Source organism: Pipistrellus hanaki (genome assembly GCF_964339955.1).
Source record: "Pipistrellus hanaki genome assembly, chromosome: 19".
NCBI classification, from domain to species: Eukaryota; Metazoa; Chordata; class Mammalia; order Chiroptera; family Vespertilionidae; genus Pipistrellus; species Pipistrellus hanaki.
In genome coordinates this window covers 19,933,338-19,950,469 of record NC_140521.1, presented here as the reverse complement: position 1 = coordinate 19,950,469, position 17,132 = coordinate 19,933,338, and the positions used below count along the sequence as shown (strand labels likewise).

The 17,132-nt window shown below is 46.9% G+C and overlaps 1 protein-coding gene across 1 annotated transcript in view; it reads right to left on the bottom strand.

The window, feature by feature from the left end:
• The window catches only part of FBXW8 (F-box and WD repeat domain containing 8), a 106,381-nt gene extending 97,941 nt beyond the window's left edge, over nt 1–8,440 (bottom strand). Inside the window, exon 1 of the mRNA XM_084868311.1 lies at nt 8,057–8,440. Coding sequence (XP_084724437.1) covers nt 8,057–8,374 — 318 coding nt within the window. The 5' untranslated portion in view covers nt 8,375–8,440. The remainder of the gene's footprint in view (nt 1–8,056) is intronic.
• Between the last annotated feature and the right edge of the window lie 8,692 nt (nt 8,441–17,132).

Genomic DNA, 17,132 nt, shown 5'->3' with positions numbered 1-17,132 from the left:
TAAAATACTAACGATAATAACAGCACCAGAATAAATGTACTGGCTGCTTACTGTACATCAAGCTTGGTGCTACGAATGTCTTAGTCATCACCTCGGACAAGAGAGTTATGTCCTAGCATCATCCTCATGGGGCAGAGGAAGCTCACCTGCCCAACGCCAGACAGCTTGTCAGCAGCAGAGGCTTAATTTGAACTCATGACTGCCTGACTCTAGAGCAAAGACTGCATCTAGAGCAGGGGTCCTCAAACTTTTTAAAGTGGGGGCCAGATCACGGTCCCTCAGAGAGCTGGAGGGCCGGACTATATGAACTACTAATTCCTACTGTAACACCTCGGCTGCGCTCACTGCCCAAAAAACCTGGCGGGCCGGATCAGACTCCTCTGCGGGCCGCATGTGGCCCGCGGGCCGTAGTTTGAAGACCCCTGATCTAGAGCCAGAGTTATCTGCATTCATTAATGTCATCCTTTCAGTTAAAAGAAGCAAGACTAGGCTTCTGAGGTCAGGAAGTATCTATAATATTCTGTTTACTGCCGATTCCCCAGCACCCAGCTGATGGACACATGTACGAATGCTGGATGAACATACATTCCCATACCCTGGTACTGCTTCAAACACTTAAAGTGGGCATCCCTTGTATCCACTGCCCAATACCCGTTCCCTCTCCTTTTCTTTCAGGAAATCACCTCACTCTCTCTCTTGGTCCACATGGTTTAGATGGGGCTGACCCCGCCCTTATATTCAGGAACAGGCAGGGAATACAAGCTTCGCCAAATTGAGCCAGTGATTGGCTCAAGGATGGACACATGACCTGATATGGACCAATGAGAACTAAAGTTCATGATTTGCTGCATAAAACCATAACAGATGCTCTCTTTCCCCTGGTTGCTAACCTGACAAAGTAAGACTGCAGTTGCTGGTAGCCATTTTATCCAAAAGAGAGAAAAGCCAGCCTTTGAATAAAGCCAATAAAAGGAAAGTCGGACCAAGAGACAGAGATATCCCTGGTTACATTATCTAAGCTCCCAGAACAAGCATGCCACCTGGAATTTTCAGTTACATGAATCAATAGATTCCGGTTTCGGTTTTTAAGTCACTGTGAATTAGGTGCTGGTTGCTTACAGGCCAGAGTCCAGATACATCACCTAAATAAAAATGGGACCAAGCAACTGGAAATCACAACCTCCACAGTGAAAGAAGCAAGCAGCATAATTATAATTAGACTCAAGTGGCTTCACTATCTTCCAGAAGCCTGAGTTCATGGAGAGAGGAAAACGGAAGACAAAAGACAGAGAAAGTGAGTGCTGCATGCATCATTTCTTTCACCAGTTTAACCATACACCAAGAAGGCAATTTAGGTGTTCCCAACTTGCCACCCAAAGCGAGATGGCTTCTAAGTGCTATTCTGAAAAGCTTCACAAGAGAAGACAAGGCTCAAGGAGAATCATTTCTAAGTTTTCATGTCAGTTGTGCTTGTCCATCAAAGACCTGTACCTTACCACGCCTGATGAATCTCTGAAGCAGTACTGCCCATTTACCCAAAGGCAACTCAACTCCTGGCTGCTAACGTAGCAGTTGTTCTCACTCCGGTGATAACACTTGAAGTGAAAGAGACTGCACCCAAAATGCACAAGAATGCATCAATATAACAGAGTGCACCAAAAGTTGGGGGAAGGGAGGAAGGTATGCTATGAGATGGTATCAGGTTTTTATTTGCCTTTTATGTCAAGTGGACTGGCCAGTGAGTTTCTGGGGAGTTCCCAAATAAAAATGCATTGTCCTTCTTAGGAGTTACCTGTGAATCAAGCAAAGATTCTCGGGAAGACACAAGGCAAAAAGACCCCAGGCTCGTGACCCGAGGCAGATCTATCTAACCCACAGACAGCTTTGGTTGCACCTGCAATGTTAGTGCTTAAATAGTTATTTTTAAACTAGAGGTCTGGTGCACGAAATTCTTGCGCTTGGGAGTATCCCTCAGCCTGGCCTGTGCCCTCTCGCAGTCCGGGAGTTGCCGCTACGCTCACCAGCTGTGAGCCCAGCTTCTGGCTGAACAGCACTCTCCATGGGAGCGCACTGACTACCAGGGGCAGCTCCTGCTTCGAGCGTCTGCCTGCTGGTGGTCAGTGCATGTCACAGTGACCAGTCGTTCTGCCGTCTAGCCAAAAATGGCTCTCTGACATCCCCTGAGGAGTCCCAGATTGCGAGAGAGAACAGGCCAGGCTGAGGGACCCCACTGGTGCACAATCAGGGCTGGGGAGGGACTGCAGGAGGGCTGCAGGGTGTGTCCGGGCTGCCTCACTCAGTTCTTATCAGCTGGACCCCAGCAGCAAGCTAACCAACCAGTTGGACTGTCTGCCCCCTGGTGGTCAGTGAACATCATAGCAAGCAGTTGAGCGGCCTTAGCATATAATTAGCATAGTACGCTTTGATTGGTTGAACAGCCAATTGGATGACTGGACACTTAGCATATTAGGCTTTTACTATATAAGACTAGAGGCCCGGTGCATGAAATTTGTGCACTGGTGGGGGGGTGTCCCTCAACCCAGCCTGCACCCTCTCCAATCTGGGACCCCTCAAGAGATGTCGCTCTCACAATCCAGGACTGTTGGCTCCCAACTGCTCGCCTGCCTGCCTTCCTGATTGCCCGTTTCTGCCTGCCAGCCTGATCACCCCCTAACTAGTCCCCTGCCAGCCTGATTGATGCCTAACTGTTCCCCTGCCTGCCTGTTTTCCCCTAACTGTCCTCCCCTGCAGACCTGGTCACCCCTAACTGCCCTCCCCTGCAGGCCTGATCACCCCTAATTGCCCTCCCCTGCAGGCTTGATTGCCCCCAACTGCCTTCCCTTGCAGGCCTGGTCCCTCCCGACTGTCCTCCCCTGCTGGCGATCTTGTGGCAGCCATCTTGTGTTCACATGGGGGCAGCCATCTTGTGTGTTGGAGTGATGGTAAATTTGTATATCACTCTTTCATTAGATAGGATTGGTTATCAGCAATTAAAAATAGGAAGAGTTTGTGGTACTTTGTTGGATTAATGACCCCGACTCTGTTCATGCTCCCTATTTGCAGGCATTTGGGTTAATTCTACACTGACTCCAGGCATGGCCACATGGCTTGCTTTGGCCAATCTGACGATAACAAACATGACCTAGGCGGGGACTTCAGAAGCACTGGGGCTTGCCGTTCTTCGGCTCTCTCAGCTGTGAAAAGGCCCACCCAGGGCTAACCTGCTGAATGATGAGACACAAACACACACAGAGCCAACAGCTAGCAAAGCGAGCAGATCACCTCAGACATGAGTGAGCCCCTCCATGCCCCGCCACACTGCCCCTCTGCAACATGGTGAGCTAAACAGTGTTAGGCCAAAGTTTGGGGTATTTTGTGCAGCAAAAACAAAGAGTCCACATTAAAGTAAATATTCCTAATTTAAAAACAAAAATCTGAAGACTGCCAACACTGAGCCCAAATTCCTACATGGCAACGATTAGTTGACATGGGCAGTGGCTCCACCTTTACCCAAGCCATAGCATGTACTTCCCAGCTTGTCATTATTCTCTTGCCCATGTTGGGGTCAGGTGGTGTAGTCTCGGTTAGGTGTTGTTGCATTTATGTCAAAGACGACATGAAATACTATGGTCCACATACTTGAGTTACTTTCATGAGTGAGAAAACCAGCACAATCACTTTGGAGAATTGTTGGTCAATATCTACTAACGCTGAACATATGCATCCTTCATGACCCAGGAATTCCACAACCAGGGTTAAACCCAAGAAAAATGAGTATACATTCCAAAAGATGTAGAAAATGTTCACAGCAGCACTATTCCTGAGAGTCTCAAACAGGCTACTAATAAACTAGTTATCATCAACATTAGAATAAAATGTGGCATATCCCTAGGGACAAATCTTATACATGATGCTGTGCATGAGAACCCGGACACAGGCGCATACATGCTCATGATTCTACTTCTAGTTCAAAAACAGACAAAACTAAAAGCAGGTGTTAGGAGTCGCGTGGTGGTTACCCTTGGGGACATGCCTCGTTGTGAAGGAGCAAACACGGGGTTCTGACAAGTTGGTAATGGTAATACTGTTCTGTAACCTGGGTGCTGTTTGCATGGATATATACTCTTGGAAATTCACCATGCTGTACATTTATGATCCGCACACCTCAATAAAAGGTTTGATTTAAAAAGCAAAAACTTTAAAAAGTGGAACAAGAAGACCAAGAGGATGGCCATGCATCAAGAAAAATGATTAAGTATTTTCCCTAGTTTAGAGCTATCAGAAAGACAAACTCTACAGTACAGTATGCAATGTGATAAAAAGAACGACAGCCATTATGAAACAAATCATCACAGAAGTATGGCTGGAACCTGGGAAAGATGCACAACAAACCACCATCTGATGGATTAGGGAAAGAGGGCACAATCAGCAACACCTAGACTACTTTCCTCATCTGTATTACCAGTCGGATCTCTGTGGGCTTTGAGGCTTACAACCAATGAATTATGAGTCAAAGCCTTTTCTATAATATAAAGGTTACCGTGATTTCTCAGACTTAAAATATTGGGCTTACTACCCCTTTAAAAAATCAATTACCATATCACACGATCTCACTCATTTGTGGAATATAATGCATAACATAAACTGATGTACACAATTAGAATCAGAGACACGGACGCATCAAACAGACTGTACAACCTATGAGGGAAGGCGGGGGGGGGGGGGGGGGGGGGGGTGAGGAGGTAAGAGATCAACCAAAGGATTGTATGCACGTGTATGAGCAAAACCAATGGACCCAGACAGTAGGGGGGTGGGGGCTTATGCTTGGCGAAAGGGGTGGCTGGGGAGAGGTCAGAGGGGGGAAAAGGAGATTCGTGTAATACTTTAAACAATAAAGAAATGTTTTAAAAAATCAATTACTACTTCCTCACGCTCATCTGCCAAATGGGGCTAACAATGGCCACCGGAGAGGGTTACTGGGCGAGCTGAAAAAGATAATGAGGTCTCTAGACCTTTGAGACAGAACCAAGGAGACAGCATGTAGGCACCACGAGGAATTACAGGCAGTCCTCAGGTTATGAGGAGATCTGTTCCTATGGCACAATGTAACTCAATTTTCACTGTAAGCCGGAACCCACCTACATAAGCACCTGCGTCACTCACAGGGAGCACAGACACAGCAGTAATGAAGTGAAACAGTAAAAAAGAAAAATGTAAAAGATAACAATTTCTGACCTTTACGTGTGGTAAATAAATAATAAAAAACATAAAGCACATATGTACATACATCAAAATGACGGAACTTTTTTTAAAAATAAATACTGTAAATCGGAGATGGCGACGTAACCACGAAACAATGTAAGTCGAGTCCGACATAACCCGAGGACCGCCTGTATTACTTTACTTATAGCAGTGTCACTGTTGATTGCAAAATACTAAAAACAAATTTAGAGGTACCCCAAAGGCTGGCTGCTGCTCACAGCTGTGCACTACACGGAGGCTCGCAGGACCTAATGTGGTGATTGGGGGGAGCAGAGATCACCCCCTGGTTCCAGGGCAGCTTTCACAACTACTTATGACACTTAGCTTCTGATGTGCCCTTGCATCCTCCAGTAGGCAAGTCCCTCCCATTTCTAGAATACTTCAGTTAGGACACCACTATTTTTTTTTAAATATATTTTATTGGTTTTTTACAGAGAGGGAGAGAGATAGAGAGCTAGAAACGTCGATGAGAGAGAATCATCGATCAGCTGCCTCTTGCACACCCCCTACTGGGGATATGCCCGCAACCAAGGTACATGCCCTTGACCGGAATCGAACCCGGGACCTTTCAGTCCGCAGACCGACGCTCAACCACTGAGCCAAACTGGTTTCGGCAGGACGCCACTATTTTTGGTATCAATGCCTACCCCTCACTAGTGTTAGGGCTGGAAAGCCTTGAGAATCAGGACCTCAAACCAAAGAAGCTGTACAGCAGGGAGTATCTCAAAACCTGCCTGATCGTCCCAACCGGCCAATTTCTGGGCTCCGTCTCTGCTCAATGACAGGCAGCAGGTCTGGGGAGGGGTCAGAACCCAGATTTTATTTTTTTTTAACCTTTATTGTTGAAAGTATTACATGTCCCCCTGTTTCCCCCAACTGATCCCTTCTAGCCCACCACTAACCCCATCCTAGGCCTTCACCACCCTGTTGTCTGTGTGCATGGGTTATGCATATATGCATACAAGCTCTTTGGTTGATCTCTTCCCACCCCTACCTTCCCTCTGAGAATGGACAGTCTGCAGAACCCAGACTCTAATAAAGCCTAAGGCAGTGGTCGGCAAACCTCGGCTCTCGAGCCACATGCAACTCTTTGGCCCCTTGAGTGTGGCTCTTCCACAAAATACCACGGCCTGGGCGAGTCTATTTTGAAGAAGTGGCGTTAGAAGAAGTTTAAGTTTAAAAATGTGGCTCTCAAAAGAAATTTCAGTCGTTGTACTGTTGATATTTGGCTCTGTTAACTAATGAGTTTGCAGACCACTGGTCTAAGGTGATTCTTATACCAAGTCCAGTTTGGGAAACTCCCACCTGGTGAAATGTAGAGCCCAACAGGCCTGCACCTGAATGCAATCCCTGGCATTGTCAGCTGGGCATGCCTGGCCAAAGGCAGAAAAACCTCTTTGAGTTCCCTCCATTTTAAAAGACTGACTATGCTATCGCCTAGGCTTGTGCAGCCTGAAGACACTGTCATACTCAGTGGGGAGGACTTCAGCTGCGAGGCCACGAGTTTGCCTTTGTCCCAATAATAAGGTGACCAGACCTCCTGCTTTTGGCGGAACAGTCCCGATTTTTAACAATTTGTCCCAAGTCCAAAAATGGGGACTTATTTCAAACGCCATGGGACGCAGGACGAATTGTTAAAAATCGGGACTGTCCCGCCAAAAGCGGGACGTCTGGTCACCTTACCCAATAATCCGATTTCCAGTTTATTTCTGCTCCCAAGGGCGGGTCTTGCCTCGGCCTACAAACCTATGTACTTCCGTGGCAATAACTCTGCACAGACCCGGACTGACCTGAGCACCTCATCGGGGGCTAAGCCTTTTTCCCACGGTTTTCTTTCTGTATCTGTCAGACTTCAGGGACGACCCGTTTCCTACAGAAGCAGGAGTGATGCCAGCATGCATTTCCATGTGTCAGAACTGTCACATGAAATGAGAAGGTCAATAACATACACCAAAAAAGGTTCTTTCTAGCCTTAGAGATAAAGCAGAGCGCAGGACCCAGACACCTGGTGAATAGGTAATACTACTACCTATTAATAGTATTTGAATATAACTACATAACATGTTAACCATTAAGCCATCATTCACCAAATCAGCTTGCCAATAACGGAACCCTTATTTTAAAGAACCATTAAGACTTGCTGCCTTGCTCTCTTAACCATGAATATGTTCAGGTGATCCTGTTTATCCCCACTCGGTAAAGGGGGCTTTCTGGGGAGATAAGAGGGTTTTCTGGGGAGCGAAGGGGACGGAAGGCTCCCCATCTTCCTCCAGTTTCACAGAGAGACCCATGCCCAACAAAATGATAAAGCCTCCATACTAATAATGATAGTCCCCGAAGGATTATTCCTTTTTCATTATTGTCCAAGTAATACATATGCAGTTGAAGCTTGAATAGTGCAAACAGCATTCAGAGACCAGTCAAAACAACTTCCTACCCATGTCCTAGTCCTCTTCCCTAAAGGTGACCTTGTTAAAAAGTTTAGGGATCCCTCTAAAGCAAGATGCCTCGGTCTTACGCTTCACGGACATTTGGGGCCAGATAACTGGGGCGGGAGGGCTGCTCTGTGTGTGCGTTGTAAGATGTTCCTGAGCATCCCTGGCCTCTGCCCGCAGCAACGCCCCTCCATGCTCCCGTTTAGTCGCCCCAGTTGGGAACCACTGCTTCGGGAGATCCTCTGTGCACGCACAGGGGCGAGTGGAACCTCACTGGCGACACACAGTTCCTTTCCCTGGGAGGTTGTACGGGGGGGTGGGGCCAGGGCTGGCCTCGGCCGGAGGCGACGGCCACTCACCAGGTCTCGGATAAGCTGGTCCACCAGCTGCTCAGCGCCCCCGGCCCCGTCACGGGCTGGCGGGGAGCGGGAGCGGCTCGCCGCGTCCTGCCTCTCGGCCCCGGCCGCCCGCGCCGCCGGGGGCCGGCTCGCGCCCTCCAGCAGGCCCTGCGCCAGCGCCAGGTACCCCGAGGCCTGCTCGCCGCGCCCGGGGGCCACCTCGGGCCGCCGCGCCCGCCGCTCCGCAGCCTCGGGCCGCCGCCGCTTCCTCTGCGCCTGGGCCTGCGCCAGCTCCTCCTGCCAGCGCCGGCGGAACTCGTCCAGGCTGTGGTGGTCCATGGCCCCCGCCGCCGGCCCTCCGCGTCGTCCTCCGCCGTGCCGGGTGCCACGGGACGGCCCCTCCGCCGGAAGTGTCCGCCGCGGCCGGAAACCGCGGCCGGCTGCACGTGGGTTCCGGGCAGGCGGCCCCGCCCCCGCAGCTGTCACCTGCAATGGGCTGGAGGCGCCCCGGGCCAAGGTCAGTGCCGTGAACCTGATGCTCCTCGGCTTTCCCGCTTGTGGCTTTCGCCAGGCGCAGACTTTGCATCGAGCACTGTTTCTTCATTCAGACATCCATTGAGCAACTATTATAGGCCAGGCGCTCAGAATACAGCATTTAAATCTCCTCCAACCCTTACCCTGCGCCCCCACCCCCCAAAAAAATTCTTCCCATCTTGGGGTTTGCCTTCAGGGGGTGGGAATCACGTTTAATTCATCCAACTAGTGAATATGAATGCTTGAGTTAGTAGTAGGTGGTACAAAAATAAATAAATAAATAAATAAATAAATAAATACAAGGTAATATAAAATAAGGTCAGGCGTGTGGATGGAGGGATTAACTTTAAGAAGGATGTCAGTCATCACAGGACCTTCTCAGCTCTCTCTCTTCAAATCTCCCTCGGCCTCCATCCTGTAAGGCCGCTTCTGACATTGGGCCCATCTTGAATAATCCAAGATACTTGCAACATGCCATGATCCTTCATTCAGTCACACTTGCAAAAGCCTTTTGATCATTTAAGGTAACATCCACAGGTTCCAGCGATTAAGACCTGGCTATCTTTTAGCCAGTGTTTCCCAAACTTCTCTCACGGTGAGAATCACCTGGTGGAGTTGTTAAACTACAGATTCCTGAATCCCAACTAAGAAGTGCTAAACTAGAATTTTTGGGAACATATAGGTAAAATTGTATACTTAACTAGTGCTCTAAGCTTTTTTCCGTGCAGTGAGCACGGACCCAAATGCCTACAGGGGACTCCAGGAGGCAAAAATGAGGCAAGTGGGCCAGGTGTGGATTGTGGTTCCTGGCTGCCCATTTGGAGTGGGAAACCAACACTCAGCTCCACCCAAGTCTTGGATCTTAGTCCAGATTTTCCAAAATTCAGTATCTTTATTTTTATTGTTAGCAACAATTTCCACTTTTTAAAAGAAAAGCGTTTTTATTAAAAGCATGAGTTGTGCCCTGGCCGGTGTGTTTAGTGGTTAGAGCACCAACCTGCTCACCAAGTGTTCACAGGTTCTATTCCCGGCCAAGGGCACATGCCTGGGCTGTGGTTGATCCTGAACCCTGGCCATGGTGGGGTGCATGGGAAAGGCAACCAATGCATGTATCTCTCTTGACATTTATAACCTCTCTCTCTCTCTCTCTCTCTCTCTCCCTCTCTCTCTCTCTCTCTCTCTCTCCACACTCAAAAAGAAAAATCAATGAAAAAAATACTCAGGTGAGGATTAACAACAACAAAAAAGCCAAAGTTTAGTTCAATAGCCTTCAAACCCAAAAGGAGTCCTTTCTTGAACAATCCATGATTTAGGACAAAACTCTCTTCAATTTACATTAGAAAACCCCCTTAGTTCTTGTGAGCAGAACTGGACAATCACACTTCATTGGGGATCACGAATGTGTGGCGAACACCAGGGCAGGAGAATGATGGGAGTTAAATCATTTTTAATCACGTTTAATGATTTGAGGCAGTGGTTGGCAAACTCATTAGTCCACAGAGCCAAATGTCAACAGTACAACGATTGAGATTTCTTTTGAGAGCCAAATTTTTTTAACTTAAACTATATAGGTAGGTACATTGTTATTAACTTAATTAGGGTACTCCTAAGCTGGCCTTTGCTAAAAACTCAAGGGGCCAAAGAGCCGCATGTGGCTCACGAGCCGCAGTTTGCCGACCACTGATTCGAGGCACTGCCATCCTGTTTATTCGACGGGGCTGAGCCATTTGACCTGCCCACCAGTTGTGTGTGAGGTTTCAGTGTGTGTTTTACACCTTCCGGTTCAAACCTTTCTGCGGTCTTTTTTTTTTTTTTTTTTTTAATATATTTTATTGATTTTTTACAGAGAGGAAGGGAGAGAGATAGAGAGCTAGAAATGCCGATGAGAGAGAAACATCGACCAGCTGCCTCCTGCACACCCCCCACTGGGGATGCACCCGCAACCAGTGTGCATGCCCTTGACCGGAATTGAACCCGGGACCCCTCAGTCCGCAGACCGACGCTCTACCACTGAGCCAAACCGGTTTTGGCCAATCTGCGGTCTTAAGAAGCTAAGCCCTTTTCCATCTCAGGGCCTTTGTACACACTTCCCTCTTCCTAGAACACTTTCCCCGAACGATTCCTCAATGCTGCTGCCCCTTCACCCCTCAGCTCTCAGCTGAAATGGAACCTCCACAGACAAGCCAAGTTCATCCTGTGTTCTCAGCCCTTAGAACAAAGCCTGGTGCTAGGATGTGCTCAGTAATTGTCGGTTACATGAATGAATGAACAACTTAATCCCCAAATGATGGAGCTAAGATCAGGCAGAGGCACTTCTGAGTTTGTGTCCACACGTAATAGATGCTCAATAAATATCTGTTGCTGCTGAGGCTGCCAGTAATAAAGAGAGGCAGAACTGCATGGGATGCCAAAACCGGTTTGGCTCGGTGGATAGAGTGTCGCCTTGGGGACTGAAAGGTCCCGGGTTTGATTCCAGTCAAGGGCATGTACCTTGGTTGTGAGCATATCCCCAGTAGGGGGTGTGCAAGAGGCAGCTGATCGATGACTCTCTCTCTCATTATCGATGTTTCTAACTCTCTATCTCTCTCCCTTCCTCTCTGTACAAAATCAATAAAAAATATATATATATATTTTAAAAAGAACTGCATGGGAGCATGCGTACGCGCGCGCGCACACACACACACACACACACACACACACACACGAGTAGCAGAGAGAAAGATAAATCCACTCCTTTAAGAAAAAAAGTGAGGGATGTTATTGTAGGTCTCATAAATCAACACAAGTGCCCACACAGGAGATAGAGAGAGTTGCTTGGTCTTTTCCACTTCGCAATCTGCAAAGTGTCTCCTCTTCTTTCTGTTTCAATAGAAAAATCACTCTGAGCACTTTGGTGCATGGAGCACTTTGGAACCCTAATTACAGGTGACACACAAATGGAAAGAAAAATAGGAAATCAAACCTTGGAGCCAATACATTGCCATTTATGTGGGCACTTAATAGCAGCAAAGTGCCCTAAGCCACGCCGAATTATCTCAAGCACTTTGCAGACGGACATCACAGGGGCCGCCGTGAGGATGAAGTCAGGGATGCCTGTCACGCGCCGAGCTCTTTGGAGATGTGTCAGTGTTGTGAATCTCAATGTCCGTTTTCACGAGATGTCTTCAAGGTCAATGCCATGTAAACCTGAAGCCTGTCTCTAGCCCACCTCTATAGCTGATCTCTCAACGCTTGCCATCCTCATGTCTAAGCTCTAATCATCTCCACCTCTTATAGCTTTCCACCTCAGCATGCTCTCTCCTCCTTGAATCTATCATTCCTTCTACCTGTACCTGTGTAACTCCTGCTTGGTTTTTTTTTAGAGGTCACCTCCTCCAGGAAGCCTTCCCTGCTTTCCTCCTTCTCCAGACTAGATAAAGATTCTTAAGTTGACTTCTGGTTCCCCAGGTAAGGAGCTTGGAAGTCTCCACTCTGTCCTAACAAGTGAAGAGCTGAACAGATTGAAAAAATCAACAACTCTTCTGGAATCTGTAAGATAGTTGAGGAAATTGGGCAAACCACTGTTGCCAAGATTGGAGGAACAGACAGGGGAATAGAGACAGTCACTGGAACCAGCGTCCATTGTTATCAATTCTTCAAAAATAATAATAACAATGTATTCAATTGTGTGTGCTTATGTATATTAGTATACCTTATGTGAGTGAGTGTGTGTGTGTGTATGTGTGTGTGTGTGTGTGTGTGTGTGTGTGTGTGTGTGTGTTGGGAGGGAGGAACTAGGATTATTTTATTATTATAAGGTACTCACACTACCCTACCAGTGAAGTTGTATACTGTTATTTGAAAGTGGACTTGGGTTAGTTGTAAATGTATATTGCAAACTCTAAGGCAACCACTAAGAAGGTTTAAAAAGAAGAATAACTGATATATTAAAAAAGGAGATAAAATGGAAACATAAAATAATCTATTAGGACCACAACAGGCAGAAAAAGACTGGCAGACAAGAAACAGGGAACAAAGAACAAGGGCAACAAATAGAAAATAGAAACACGTACCATAGATATTGATCTAACTTTATCAATAATCACTTTCAACATCAATGGTCAAATGCACCAAATTAAAAGACAGAGATTGTCAGAGTGGATCCAAAAATAAGACCCAAATATATATTGTCCACTTTAAATATAAACACACATATAGATTAAAAGTAAATGAAGAAAAAAATATATATATATATACCTCACTAACACAATGGCCAAGGCAAGATTATGTTTTAAAAACATCCCTCTATGAATCTAATTAATGCCCTGCAATTCCTTATAGTATCCAGTAATTTTCAATCATTGTGCTGCAAGAATTTTTAAAATATGCAACACTGACCTCTTTTCCCTTAAATTGTCAAGTTAAAAAAATGAAAACAGCCAACATAACAAAAGCTATCTTATGTAAGTGCTTTGTCTTGAACCATTCATATATGTCATATAATAAAGTTGCATCTTATTGGTTACATTGCATAATAAGGTTATGTCTGATTGGTTAATTCTATTTTTTTTAATCCTCACTCAAAGATTTTTTTTTTGAGGGGGGAGAGAGAGAAAGAGAGAGGGGCGGGGGAGAGAGAAACATCAATCAGTTGTCTCCCATACGTACCAGACCAGGATCGAACCTGAAACCTTTTAGATGACACTCCAACCGACTGAGCCACCTGGCCAGGGCTAATTGGTTAATGCTTGGCAGGAGAAATTCTTATATATATAAGTACTGATTTTTTTTTATTTTTTTAATAATATATTTTATTGATTTTTTACAGAGAGGAAGGGAGAGGGATAGAGAGTTAGAAACATCAATGAGAGAAACATCGATCAGCTGCCTCTTGCACACCCCTACCGGGGATGTGCCTGCAACCAAGGTACATGCCCTTGATGGAAATTGAACCCGGGACCCTTCAGTCCACAGGCTGACGCTCTATCCATTGAGCCAAACTGGTTTTGGCAGGCACCTGATTTTTTAAAAAGTCACTTTGGAGCAAAAAGGGCAGGTAATGGTTATCTTTTTGTAAATGCATGAAAATTATACCTTTTTATCAGATTGGTAAAAAATATTTTTAATGTGCCATGAGATGGAAAAGGTTGAAAATCGCTGCAGTGTTCCATAGTACAAATATTCCGCATTCTATTTATGCACTCTGCTCTTGAGTGGTATTTTTGTTGCTTCCTACTTGGGGTCATTTCAAACGAGGCCACAATGGACATCTCTGAGCACCACTGGGAGACCAGGAGGCTTTCTCCAGGTATCGTCCGTCAGATACCTCCTTTGCTCCTTCTCCCTCCACAAGAAAATCCTGACTTTGTTTGCATCCTTTGTGCCCAGTCTCAAGAAATAAATCATAATTCGTCTATGGCAGGGATTGGCAAAATGTCCCTATCAAGGGCAAGATAGCAAACATTTTAGGCTTTCGGCCATACAGTTTCTGTCACAAGTGCTCAATTCCGCTGTTACAGTGTAAAAGCAAACACAGAGGATACATAAAATGAATGGGTGTGCTTGTGTTCCAATAAAACTTTATTTACAAAAACAGGCGGATTCACCAAAGAAGATATACAGATAAGGAATAAGCACATGTGAAGACCGTCAACATCACTAGCTTTTAGGCAAAAGCAAAGTAAACCGTGAGAATGGCTAAAACAAAAAAATAGTGACAACACCAGGGAATGCTGGAGAAGATTCCGGGAAACGGAGACCACTCACCCATTGCCGGTGGCAAGGTGACACGAATGCTATCGCCACCCTGGAAGACAGTGTGGCAGATTCTTAGAAAACTAACCATGCAACTATCCTATGACCTGCAATGGCTCTGCTGGGCGTTTATTCCTTTAGAGGGCCAGAGAAGAATATTTTTAGGCTTTGCAGGCCGTACCAGTTCCGTTGCAATCAACTCTGTTGTTGTAGCACAAAGGCAGCCAGAGATCATGCGTTAACGAGCGAGCATGGCGTAGTTCCAATAAAATGATGACAGAAAACAGGCCAAGGACCTCGTGGGTCCGTGCACCACAGTTTCTCAGCACCTGCTCTGCCCCTGTTGTCCAGCGAGTAATCCAAGTCCTTCTGGTTTCAATCTCTCCCAGTTGGATTTCCTGTTATTCCTACCCCATGCATACGAACTGACCTGTGGAGGGAGGTCTTCTCACCCTCCGCACTGTTGACATTGTGGGCCCAGTGACTCTCTGTGGTCTGTGTATGGTAGGACGGCAAGCAGCATCCCTGCCCCCTACCAATCAGAGGCTAACGGTACCCTTCAGCTTTGACAGCCAATAATGTCTCCAGACATGGCCACATGTCTCCTGGGGGCAGAACTGTCCCTCGTTCAGAACCACTGATAGAGTCAGCAGCTGGAACTGGGATCAACTGATCAAAGGGCCATGTGCATGTTCCAGGCCTGCCAAATGGTCCTTCCGAGTTTATCCTCATTTACCCCCTCGTCCGTCAGTAGGATTTCAAGCCACGGGCTCCCTGGCTTATACTAAGCTCATTGCCATTAATAAGGCGATGATTGCCCGAGAAAAAGACAGAATGACTGAATTTTCACAGCGGAAGTGCAGATCTGAGCAACCCCATTACTGTGATTCCGGTAATCAAGGCATTAGGTTTTTGGGGGTTTTTCCCCCCAGACCCTAACAGCCAAACCTAATCCTGCAAGGAGGGGCCTACCCCCAAGAGCCAACCCCAGACCTGAATAGCTCGTCCAGCCCCAAAGAGGCCAATGGAGACCCAAACTGCAGAACCCAGTCACTCAGGGGGGACCCCAGACCCAAACAGCCAAACAGCGATAGCCAGTCCGGAAAGGGGTGGCCCAGGGGGCGCGCCCGCCTGTTGTGGCCATGGCGGCCGTAGGCTCCAGTGTGGCCAGGCGAGGGGAGGCCCACATACAGCAGCTCTGTGAGGCCTTTGCAGCTCTAGAAAAATTGAAACTCTTGTGTGAAGAAGAAAAAAAAAAAAGTTCAAATCCATCAAATCTACTAGAACTTTGAACACAGGCTATTTGGAAAGGTGACCCAATGTCCCTCTTTTAGCGGGACAGTCCCGATTTTTAACAATTTGTCCCTTGTCCCGAGGAGTTTTTAAAAAAAGTCCAAAAGAGCTGAAACCGGTTTGGCTCAGTGGATAGAGCATCGGCCTGTGGACTGAAAGGTCCCAGGTTCGATTCCGGTCAAGGTCATGTGCTCTGGTTGCAGGCACATCCCCAGTGGGGGGTGTGCAGGAGGCAGCTGATCAATGTTTCTCTCTCAATGATGTTTCTCTAACTCTCTGTCCCTCTCCCTTCGTCTCTGTAAAAAATCAATAATATATATATATATATATATATATATATATATTTTTTAAAGTTCAGAGATTTAAAAGATTCTTTCAAAAAATCGGGACTTTTTTAAAATGCCGCGGGACAAATTGTTAAAAAGCGGGACGACTGGTCACCTTATTAATTTTGGACATGACGTATTTTGAGGAGAACAAGCTAGTCGATGAAGATTTCCCTGAAGACTCTCCACAGAAAGTAAGAGTTGATCACTCTTCTTTCCGAAGGGAGGAGGCCAGCCCAGAATGCTGATGCCCAGAACAGAACGGAGGGCCAAGCCGAGCCCCAAAGAGGCGAGTCCACACCCGAACAGCTGAAGCCAGTCCCAAAGGGGGGAACCTCTCTCTCAAGCCCAGCCTGGCCTCTAAGCAGCACCCCCTCCTCCAGCGGCCCGGGGCCAGCCTCAGCGTGTCCCGGTGACTTCCACAGGCACCGCCCCTGGAGAGTCAGCAGCCCTTTCCGCCTCGGGCTCCGAGGCCGAGTGCTCACTGAGGGCCTCTCCTCTAAGGCAGTCTGTGGGGACCAGGGCTTCCCCATGGCGGGGTCCATTTGATTTTAACAGACCAAGCCCGGGGTGGCCCAGCCAAGGCCTAAGAGCCCAATCTAGAGCCAAAGGACTGATGCCAGTCCCAAACCAGAGCCTAACCCCCAAGACCCCAAACCAGTCCTGAATAGCCAAAGCCAGTCCCGATGGGCAGAGCTGAACTCATACCTGAATAAGACATTAGGTTTTATTTCAGTGAGGTTTACCCTTTACAGGTAAAGTGTTAATGAGACGATAATCATGGGATGGTGTGTGTGTGTGTGTTTTCCTCCCCTGCTGTGGACATTGTTGTAAGTAAATTTTCTCTTTACTTACAACAAAAATATCCTTACGGGAGAGGTATTGAGTGAATAATTAGGAGACCCCTGAAGAAGGGGTACCCCATCTTTTCGGGTACCAGAGGGTGAAACAGGATAAAGGTGAGAGATGAGAGCTGTCCTGCTCTGCGTCTACCGAATGGAGGGGACTTTTCCTGGGAATAACTGTGATGTCGTTGAATATTGAACTCGCTGAAATCTGAATCCCCTTGTTTTCCCAGTGGGTTTGGGTCAAGGTCCCTGTTCTGTTTCTTAAGTGGAAGCTTAATAATCCTGATATATCAACAAGGACCATAATTAACATTTATTGAGCGCCAAGCACTTTGCTAAACACTTGCTACATCCTCTCTTTTA